This window comes from Odocoileus virginianus, chromosome 17, assembly GCF_023699985.2.
Source record: "Odocoileus virginianus isolate 20LAN1187 ecotype Illinois chromosome 17, Ovbor_1.2, whole genome shotgun sequence".
In the NCBI taxonomy this organism is placed as follows: domain Eukaryota; kingdom Metazoa; phylum Chordata; class Mammalia; order Artiodactyla; family Cervidae; genus Odocoileus; species Odocoileus virginianus.
The window spans coordinates 35,219,899-35,230,779 of record NC_069690.1 but is presented as its reverse complement, the minus strand read 5'-3'; the positions used below and the strand labels follow the sequence as shown (position 1 = coordinate 35,230,779).

Below are 10,881 nucleotides of genomic sequence, written 5' to 3'. Positions count from 1 at the left end.
AGTGTTACTGATGAGAGTCTGACTTGGCACTCTCAGTTCCTGTGATCCTGTAGGTGAGTACACCACCCTGAACAAGCTGGCAGCTTACACAACATTTTAAAATATCTTTCAGTCGAGCTGAAATGATGCCACACTGCAGAGCCACTCACCTGCTCCTGTGCTCTCCCTGGAACTGATCAGAAGCAGGAACAAGGGGGAAAAGGAGAGTTAGGGAGTTTGCTGTGGTCCTATCACAGCGCGGTATTAAAATGATAAACAAGGACCTATTGTACAGAACATGGAACCCTACTAATGTTATTGTACAGCTCATGGAATTTTGCTAACAGCCCAGATGGGAGGGGGGTTTGGGGGAAATTGGATACATGTGTGGCTGAGTGGCTATACCACTATATAAAATTAAAAGTTTGTAAGACAAAAAGAAGCAGGAACATGGGAAGAAGCCAGGCAGTTTAAAAGGCAAAAGATTCATACGATCTGAAGAGAAACCAGAGTATGCCAGGCAGTTTAAAACCCTATTTCCCACTTGGCAATAGAGCCAAAGCTCCCTTTTCACTTCTTTCATCTTCCCACACTCTCTCCAGCTCAAGCCTCACCTTGCCCAGACAGCTTTCTTCGTTGTTAGCTCTGCATTTCTGAGATGCAATGATTTATCTATCTGACTCCCTGTTAGGCCCTAGAGGGTAAGTACTGCTCCTAGTCAACTTTGAACTCCCAGCATGTCCACAGGATGTGGCACACAGAAGGATTAGAATGGGAGAAGAACTGAATGAATATACCAGAACTGGGCTCCTGGCTCACCAAGGATAGGACAACCTCGCTCTAGTATCAGGTGAGAACCATGCTGAGCTGCTGGAAATCCTTCTTGCTCTTCGTGACTAGTATGAGGTTTGCCTGAGACCCCTGGTTGGGTAAGGCAGGGGTAGAGGTGGAGGGGACTGGCCTGATAACTGGGAAAATGTCTCCTGTTGAAACACCAGGCCCAGGGACTTCCCTCATGGTTCAATGGCTAAGACTCCATGCTCCCAATGCAGAGGGCCTGGGTTTGAATCCTGGTCAGGGAACTAGATCGCACATGCTGCAACTAAAAGTCTGCATGCTGCAACTAAACATCCTGTATGCCACTGCTAAGATCTAGCACAGCCAAATAAATAAATAATTATTTTTTAAAAACCCAAAACAAAAAAACACCAGGCCTCAGGTAAGGACTGCTAAATAGGACCCTGGCCCTGGTAACATGCTCTCACTGCCTAACTAATCCACAGAAGAGAGTTTGGAAGAACTATCAGTCCAGTAGATAAGGAGCTAATTGATGCAAATTTCAGGATGAGAAACACAGAAAAAACAAAGGGGTGGAGAAAAGAAGGAAGTTCAGCCAGATGCATTTAAAACCTCTCTTCTCAAGGAGGAGTTCAAAATGAGAGGGGGCCCTTTCAGGGCAGAGCTGCAGTGACACCCAGGGCCCCAAGAGAGTGAGACGAGTGCAAGTGAGCCAGGCTTGAAAGGCTGGGTGCAGGGGGTGGGAAGGCAGCGGAGCAGGAAGGAGGCTGGGCGCCCATCTGGAGAGCCAAGGGGCTGGGGCTGCTGAACAGATGGAGTGAAAGTTGCAGCTGGTGGAAATGCACTTTCATGTGTAAAGTTTGGTCCACGGAGGATAGCGATTTCCAACTCTGAAGGCAGCAGTGGGCAGGTGGCTCTGCTCCATGCTCCGCCTTCTCCCCCCACTGCCACCCAGAAAACTCAACAGCAGCTCTATGCCAGGACTCAGCCACTGTGCCTTCCGCCAGCATCCCTTTCAACAGGCAGGAGCTGGCATGGGAATACCAGGGCACCGCCAGGATGGCAGAGGCCCGCGAGGCTTCAGCAGCTGAAGGGGACAAGGGAAGATTAATCCAGTGTCCCCAGGCCGGGACCGAGAGGACCAAGAACAGACACGGAGGTAGAGGGAGGGAATCAGACCTTCCAAAGCTGTTCACGACATGCACACTGGGTCTCTGCCCTTGTTTCGGTTGAGCTTTGTTTGAACGGGAGGAAACAGGGAAATGTCAGAATGCAGCAGACTCTGAGGCCCTGGGCTCATTTTATCTCAACCTCAAGAGAAGTTTCTTGAGGAGAGACTATATCTGCAGTTTTTAAAGAAATATTTGCCCACCAGAGCTTTAAGAGATAAAGTGCTTTTTACATTCTCTAGCTCTCACAGCTACCTGTTCTAGCATATTTAGACCTTCACCTGCGGGAATAGAGGCCATAAGCGCAACAGTTCTTGGGGGAACCGGCTCCCCAGCCAGGTTAACCACACCCACGTGGGAGCAGCTTGGGTCATGAATACCAAGCTCTGCCTCTTCTCTTTCTCTCTTTTTTTGTGCGAGGCTGTGCTCCTGGTCATCAAGCACAGAAATGGCCAACTCTCTCTTGTTAAAATCCAAATGCTTTTTTTTAGAATATGTGATTTTGCTTCTTTAAAAAACAACAACAACAACAAAAACAAAAAATACCCAGACTGAAACCTAGTCCTTTATCTCTATTGTGTCCGTTTTCCCAAGAGATGTCACTGTTGGAGAAAATAACTTAAATATTCTTGGAGTGGAGGTAGTCTCTCTCTTTCTAGTGGGATGTCTTCTTGGCTCCCTTCCCAAACTTGGCATCAAGACCGAGACCTATGGAAAGAGAGAACATGGTCTTAACTTTATGGGGAGAAATGAAGTCTACAAATTATTTGGGGGTGAGAAGTGGGGTGTGCCTTGGTCTCCAAAATTGGAGCTTTAAATAAAACTATAATTTTCAAACATTAGTTTTATAAAACCTCCTCAGAGAAAAGAGATTAGTATTAAACGAAAAAATCACCAAGATACTGATAAATTACACATGTATATAAAATACAGCAGGGATTTTCCTGGCAGTCCAGTGGTTAAGACTCCTTGCTTCCACTACAGGGGGCACTGGTTCAATCCCTGGTGGGGAAACTAAGATCCTGCGTGCTCCATGGTGCAGCCAAAAATAAAAAAACAAAAAACCAGCAAGACTGAATGAAATTTAAGAGTCAAACTTCTAGTTCTTTCAGCTCACCCACAGCAGTGCCAATTAGTAAGGAATAAGTATAATAATTTTACCCTGCTCAGTGTCTGGGGAAAAAAGAATCATTGGAAAGAAATCATTCAAATGAAATGTTCCTTAGCAAGGCTGGACTACAGGTAATGCTTCCTTTTCTTTTTTAAAAAAGTCTGCTCTACCACCTGTAAAAGAATGAAACTAGAACACTTTCTAACACCATACACAAAAATAAACTCAAAATGGATTAAAGATCTAAATGTAAGACCAGAAACTATAAAACTCCTAGAGGAGAACATAGGCAAAACACTCTCCGACATAAATCACAGCAGGATCCTCTATGACCCACATCCCAGAATTTTAGAAATAAAAGCAAAAATAAACAAATGGGACCTAATGAAACTTAAAAGCTTTTGCACAACAAAGGAAACTATAAGCAAGGTGAAAAGACAGCCCTCAGATTGGGAGAAAATAATAGCAAATGAAGCAACAGACAAAGGATTAATCTCAAAAATATACAAGCAACTCCTCCAGCTCAACTCCAGAAAAATAAATGACCCAATCCAAAAATGGGCCAAAGAACTCAACAGACATTTCTCCAAGGAAGACATACAGATGGCTAACAAACACATGAAAAGATGCTCAACATCACTCATTATCAGAGAAATGCAAATCAAAACCACAATGAGGTACCATTATACGCCAGTCAGGATGGCTGCTATCCAAAAGTCTACAAGCAATAAATGCTGGAGAGGGTGTGGAGAAAAGGGAACCCTCTTACACTGTTGGTGGGAATGCAAATTAGTACAGCCACTATGGAAAACAGTGTGGAGATTTCTTAAAAAGCTGGAAATAAAACTGCCATATGACCCAGCAATCCCACTTCTGGGCATACACACTGAGGAAACCAGATCTGAAAGAGACACATGCACCCCAATGTTCATCGCAGCACTGTTTATAATAGCCAGGACACAGAAGCAACCCAGATGCCCATCAGCAGACGAATGGATGAGGAAGCTGTGGTACATATACACCATGGAATATTACTCAGCCATTAAAAAGAATTCATTTGAATCAGTTCTAATGAGATGGATGAAACTGGAGCCCATTATACAGAGCGAAGTAAGCCAGAAAGATAAAGACCATTACAGTATACTAACACATATATATGGAATTTAGAAAGATGGTAACGATAACCCTATATGCAAAACAGAAAAAGAGACTCAGATGTATAGAACAGACTTGTGGACTCTGGGAGAAGGCGAGGGTGGGATGTTTCAAGAGAACAGCATCGAAACATGTATATTATCTAGGGTGAAACAGATCACCAGCCCAGGTTGGGTGCATGAGACAAGTGCTTGGGCCTGGTGCACTGGGAAGACCCAGAGGGATCGGGGTGGAGAGGGAGGTGGGAGGGGGGACCAGGATGGGGAATACATGTAAATCCATGGCTAATTCATTTCAATGTATGACAAAAACCACTGCAATGAGGTAAAGTAATTAGCCTCCAACTAATAAAAATAAATGAAAAAAAAAAAAAAAAGTCTGCTCTGAAATAACACATTACACAAATATACAAGTAAGTATTAAAGGAAAAAAAATAAAGTTCCTTTGTATGGCCTAGAGCTGCAAGCTTGTAGCTTACCCAAGAACACCAGCACAGTGCCCACCCACTGCATAGGGCTGATTGGGTTGGCAAAGAGGATCACAGAGGCCAAAATGGTGAAGAACTTTCGAGTTGTGGTGATGATGGAGCAGGTCAGAGGACCAAAATACACAACTGTCATGAAGATGAAGCTCTAGAGAAAGACAGAAAGGCAAAGTCAGGCTGGTTCCTGGGTATCTACCAAGAAAAGTCTGTAACAGGACATCACAGCTGATCTTGCCACCCTCTTCTCCCAGCCAGGCCAGTCTCTCTTGGGGAAGCCAAGCCATCACCCATCAAGGCACTCACCTGGCCCAGGGCACTAGTCAGGCCAAAGAGGAGGATGTTATAGATGACGGCAGGGTACCTTTCGGCAAAGCTTAAGAACTCCCAGAGCTCCCCGGTGAACAGGATTCCTAGAAAGAAACATCCCAAGATGAATGGTGCATCCTGTGTGCCCATACTCACACACATACACCTGCAGAGGCCTGCGTAAGTGCTCTCAAGCAGGGGAGGGCAAGGGAAAACGTAGAGCGTGAGTTTTTATTGTCCCATCAAGTATCTCCTATTTTTCTGATTAGAGAAACTAAAGACTCTGCTAGGATATACTTAGAAGTTAATGAGTTAACTTCTGCCAAAGTGATGGAAAGAAGCAAACCTCAGATGCTGTGAAGATACTGATCCACACATCCCTAGCTCAAGGCAGCCCCAAGCACTGGTCGATTCCAGTCATCAGCAGCCTCCTCTGTTAACCCTAGTGTGTTGTGTGAAAAATACTCCGTGTGTGTGCCCAGACTTGAAAAAAAAAGTTAGAAAGCACTGATTTAAAAGCAAACACATTCATCTTTGAACAATCTTCAGTATTCACCACACAGCAATGTCGCATCTACCTCAGAGGAGGGTGAGTTCCCAGGGCACCCCTGCATTTTACTACTGTGCATCTTCCCATGATACCTCACACAGATCTATTCCTGATTGTGCCAGTACAAGCAGCAAGCAGAGCTGCCTGGTCAAAGTTTCTCCAAGAAGGCTTCTCAAGGGCTTGGACAATAAGGCATCTGGGAACGGAGGCTGACCTTTGGCCTGGGCAAAGAGCACAGCTGGCACCAGAGCTAGAGATTAAGTGGAGGAAGGCAGTCTGCCCTCTGCTGATACACAGAAAGAACAGCAGAACCACTCCTTACCAGCTCCCAGCAGCAATGTCGACCAAAGGTTGATGTTCAGCATCATGTGGTTGGAGCCTGTTTGGTAGTGAGCTCGCATGTGGTCCTGGGAAACACCCGTCAGTCCATCCAGGGTTAGAGACAAGAGCTGGGAAAGAAAGAGTACAGCTTGCAGTAAGAAGGCCCCTGGGGCCCTCCCTAACTCAGGACACAGACCTCTCACTTTTCTGAGATCCCTCAGAAAGCCGCTGCCTTAAGACAGAGTCCTCAGAACAAAACAGTGCCATTTGCCCACAAGCAGAGGATGACAAGAGACCATGTGAGCTCCCGCCTGCCCCCAGCCCTGGAAGGACAGGTGATCTGAGCCACACAGATGTAATGTGATCAGAGCAGGGCAGGAAGGCTACCACTTCTCAACGCAATGCTGTGAAGCCTGGCATGCAGGGGCCTAGAATAGGCTGTGGTGAGCCACACACATTCTCTCACTAAGGGTGCGGAGAGGAAATCTAATCCCAGCATGTTAGCCTCCTGGCTTGGGAGTCCAGTGTTCCAGAGACTGGATTCTGTGGTCACACTGCCGGATTAGAATCCAGGGAAATATTGGACATAATTTGTTCAGTCATGTCCGACTCCTTGGGACCCCATGGACTGTAGCCCACCAGGCTCCTCTGTCCATGGGATTTCCCAGGCAAGAATACTGGAGTGGGTTGCCATTTCCTATTCCAGGGGATCTTTCCAACCCAGGGATCGAACCTGTGTCTGTTAGGTCTAACCTGCATTGGCAGGAGGGTTCTTTACCCCAGCGCCACCTGGGAAGCCCATGTTAGCCACTAACTCTGCCAATTAACAGCCGTATGGCCATGAGCAAACAATTTAAATTTCTTTGCCTCATTTTCTTCATCTGTAAAATGGAGATTAATACTATGTAAGTATAATTATAAAGTTATTGTAAAAATTAACGAGTTTTGATGTAGAACACTTGGAACAGTACCTAATACCTAGTAAGCAATAGCTACTATAGTATTATTATTTTTGACAGGAAAGCAGGATTTATTGGTGGGCAGGAGGAAGGAGGGGACAGCACCCTCATGGGTGCAGGGCCCGCCATTTGTCCACAGGACTATGATTAGGGATTTATTTGACCCTACAGCCATCTGGGATGAGCCGCTTTTCTGCCACTACAGTTTCAAATTCATCTGCATGAAACTTAGTAGATCCCTACTTCTTGGCGATGTGGATCTTCTGGTGACCAGGAACTTGAACTTGGCCCTGTGGAGGGCCTCAATCATATGCCCCTTGTTCTGCAGCTTGGTGTGAATAGACATTTTAACTTGGCCAAAGTGGACCCTGGCCACTGTGCCGTGGGCTTTCCAAAGGCACCACGCGTACCTGTCTGGAGCCTAGATTGGGGACCGCATGCCAGGCATGAATGTCCACTGGCCAGAGTTATCTCCAAGGTCCCTTAGGGCAATCTATACAGGAAACAGGCTGCATACACCACCAAGGAGGCTGCTGTTTGCAGCCATTGCACACTGGGCCCCCATGGGGAAAAGAACATGGTTGGCTTAACTGGCTATATAGCATTATTTTTAACTCTGACTTCCAACTTTCTTGGAAAGCCACAGTGAGAGACATACTACTCCTTTCCTCTTTACTCTCAGGTCTCAGGGACCTCACATCAGCATTTAGACACGGGCCTCAGAGTTATCTCTTCCCCAGAAGGAGAGCTGAACTGTTGTGAAATATTCTAGGCTCCCCACTACAGCCTTAGCAGAGCCAAGGACCCTGCAGCAAGAGACAGAGACCAGAAACGGGGGGCAAGAAACATCACTTATCTCTCTCAACACATATAACTGGCCTTCTGTATGTGCAGGGGGCAGATATTCCTGTTAAGATTACTGGAAAAGGCTTCCTTTCCCAACAGGATTACATACCAGGAGCAGCTCTCCATAGCCAATTGTGTGTTCTTCTATCCCGACTACTTTTTTGGGTTTGTACATGAAAAGGGCCACTCCAGCCACAATTAGCAACACACACAGGTACTTGGCCATTGGGTACTTCTTCTTCAAGAGGGTCACTCCAAGGAGCATGACTACAGGGAAGAAACAGGGTGGAGAATTCAGGCACCCACATAGATTGTTGAGACCAATAATCCCCTAGGAGCCAAAGACTCTTGGGGAAAAAGGAATGTCTGAGAAGGAGAGCTGACAGAGGACAAAAAGAGGAGAGTGCAAGACTAGCACCTCCGTAGAGATGACTGTGCAACAAGACTGAACGAAGAATATAAAGCAGAGAAAGGTAGAGAACAAAGGCTCCAGGAAGGAACCTGGCAAAGGTGGGGCAGTAGGGAAGAGTGAGAAATTTAGAATAAGGAAACTGATGATCAAATGGGATTTAGGGTATCTAATGACAATGCAGGCCACCAAAACGACTGACCATGGGAAGCAGATGAGGTCAGCTTCTAGCTCACAGTGAGGATTACCAGCTAATGAACTCCAAACACAACAGGAAGTGATCCAGATGACAGGATGGGCAGGAGGAAGGGATGCAGGGAAGTCCCTACAGATAGCAATGGTGAGATGACAAAGCTCAGAGGAACAGAGCCCTAGCAGAGGAGGATCAAGCTCACTACAGGAAGACTGAGGATGGACGACAGTGACCATCTTCTTCTGCTTACCTGGGATGGGCTTGCAGGATTTACCAAGGACCTGAAATTAAATTGAGCAAAAATAATTTCTGAGTGTCTTTGACATGCTAGGTACTGAACAAGGTGCTACATAAGATGCGTAAGTTACCGTGGGGCCTGCACCAGAGACCTCAGAAAACGGCTCTATCACGGCCCACCCACAATCACTAAATGTCAGATCTGTGGTTCTTCACACTCTTAATTTCCTTTTATTTAAGTCACAGACCTGAGGGAAGAATCTTTCATCCTTTGGAACTTCTGAGCCAACCCTCACCCCACCCTGAGGTTTCACCTGAGTTGGGTAGTTGACAAACTGTAGCGCCGAGTTGCTGGAGACCATAGCACCCAGATAGGAGACAGAGCACGCAGCATAGAGCCAGCTCCGAGTGCGATCCACTCTGGTAGTGTCAAAAAACTGGATCACTAGGAAAAGACAAAAGAAACATCCAAGAGAAAGTTGGTGGGCCTAGGATGGACCACTGAGCAAAAGTCAAAGCCACATGAAAGGAATTTATCTGTCAAATAAGATGAGAAGTACTTAGACAGAACTATTTCTGTCTTCTTAGATTGGGAAATCTCTGAAGATTCTCCAACTCTCCAATACCATCTAAACCTAACACAAGACCTCATGCAGGGCAGCAGTGGGGGGTGAGGGGGGTGGATGTTCATTCAGATCAAGGGACTAGTCAGCCCTGCTGCTAGCCCCCAGGGAACAAAGAGAACTGACACAAAAAGGAAAACTAAAAAGACAAAGAAAAAAGTTTTAAATATTCTCATGGGGATCCGGAATACAGATCCATTCTCTGCACATTTCTGACTGAGAAATTTATTTAGTTTAAGGAAACAGAAGTCCACCTTTTTCCAAAGCCACTAATTTTATAAGTCTAATAGAGAGGCTGTTGTTAGCACTAAAGGGGCTGAGAGTCTTGAGAGTTAGACCTAATGCCTAGGATACACAGGGAAGGGGACACACAACAGATTACTATCTAAGTACTCACAGATCTTGGCAAACACAGCATTGACCACACATTGGATGAAGACCAAAGTTAAGGCAAAAGTGAAAGTCTCCTGCTTGGCTCCCTCCCCATACTTTCCTCTTGTTCTAAGAATAAAATAGACGAGAAAGAGACGAATTAATATACTTCCCTCAGGGTCCTCTAGTAATTCAGAGCCACTGAACGCTTTGAAATTGTTTTGCTTCTCTAGACTTAGGGAAAGTTTGGTAAGGATCACCGGGCACATTTACAACAGGAGCCAATTATATTGGAGCTAGAAATTAGATACTCCAGGCTGCTAATCAGAGAACCGAATGAAACTGTGTGTGTGTACACACATATCCGTACAGGATGGTGCTGAAGGAAACGTGAAAAATTGTGTGTGTACACATATCCGTACAGGATGGAGCTGAATGAAACGTGAAAAATTTGGTGAAACGACGTACACCGGAGCAGGGCCGAGGGCGAAGTAATCAGCAACCTGCAAGAATATAGGAGTTCCAAGGACAGCCCAGCACAGGAAACCTAAGTCTGCAAAACCCAGTCCTTTAGAACCAACAGGAAAAACATCAATTAAAGGAAGAAAAATAACCACCTGCCGAGAATCTAGGAGCCAACTTTGGCGTTTTGTATAACCCTTGGGAGGTTTAGCAGCAAAGGGGTCAGGATGCTGGGAGAGCAGAAGGGGCCAAAGGGAACACTGGGGCTAGGGACGGGAGGACCGCGAGCCTGAACCTGACCAAAGGCTGGGAGACAAGGCAGGATTGAGCGGGCGGGCGGGGGTGGTGGTGCGGTGGTGGGGGTCTGCGTTCCCACCCTGGGGATCCGCTCACATCTTTTCCTGCAGGATCCCATAGTAGAAATAGCAGACAAAGACGCCGAGGAAGCAGAGCGGCAGACGCAGCCGGTCGGGCACCAGGGAGCTGCTAGCGGCCATGAGACGCCCGGAGGACCCAACCGGAGACCCGCTCACAGCCGGCAGCGGCGGCGGTGACAAGTCCAGCCGGACATCGCCGACCGGCGACAGGGGCCTCATAGGAGCTGCATGAGACCGCCGCTGAGGAGGGCCCCAGCATCCACCGCCGGAACTGCCAGCTCAGGACCACCGAGGGGAAAACTCCTTAAAACCCAGAACCCGCTTCCAAGGAAAGGAGACCCACCCTGGGGCCTTGGCCTCGTCCCTGATGGCCAGGGGAGCCAGCTGAATGGAGGGCAACGCCTCGCCCTCGAGACTTTCCGATCAGGCAACTCCGAGGACAACTGCGACCCGGAGCGCGACGGGATGGCCTAGGCGATACGCGGACGTGGAATGATGACGTATGAGGATGTGGAGGTAATCAATTGGCT

The 10,881-nt window shown here is 46.9% G+C and overlaps 1 protein-coding gene and 1 non-coding gene across 2 annotated transcripts; both read right to left on the bottom strand.

Moving 5' to 3' along the window:
* Nucleotides 1-2,409: 2,409 nt before the first annotated feature.
* On the bottom strand, nucleotides 2,410-10,663 carry SLC35B1 (solute carrier family 35 member B1). Its single transcript, XM_020871253.2, has 9 exons — nucleotides 10,368-10,663; nucleotides 9,538-9,641; nucleotides 8,832-8,962; nucleotides 8,531-8,561; nucleotides 7,788-7,945; nucleotides 5,875-6,001; nucleotides 5,000-5,106; nucleotides 4,691-4,844; nucleotides 2,410-2,654 (listed from the first exon to the last, which is right to left on the bottom strand). Exons 1-9 carry the CDS (start codon nucleotides 10,568-10,570, stop codon nucleotides 2,602-2,604), a joined length of 1,068 nt encoding a protein of 355 aa, XP_020726912.1. The 5' UTR covers nucleotides 10,571-10,663; the 3' UTR covers nucleotides 2,410-2,601.
* On the bottom strand, nucleotides 7,298-7,432 carry LOC139039279 (small nucleolar RNA SNORA70). Its single transcript, XR_011492600.1, has one exon. It is a non-coding gene; the product is annotated as a small nucleolar RNA SNORA70 (small nucleolar RNA).
* Nucleotides 10,664-10,881: the final 218 nt, after the last annotated feature.

Coding starts and splice junctions, on each gene's coding strand:
- SLC35B1 (XM_020871253.2), bottom strand. CDS start 10,570: ATGAGGCCCCTGTCGCCGGTCGGCGATGTCCGGCTGGACTTGTCACCG. Junction 6,002..7,787: donor GCTATGGAGAGCTGCTCCTG/GTATGTAATCCT, acceptor TTTCTTTCCCAG/CTCTTGTCTCTAACCCTGGA. Junction 4,845..4,999: donor TGACTAGTGCCCTGGGCCAG/GTGAGTGCCTTG, acceptor GTCTTTCTCTAG/AGCTTCATCTTCATGACAGT.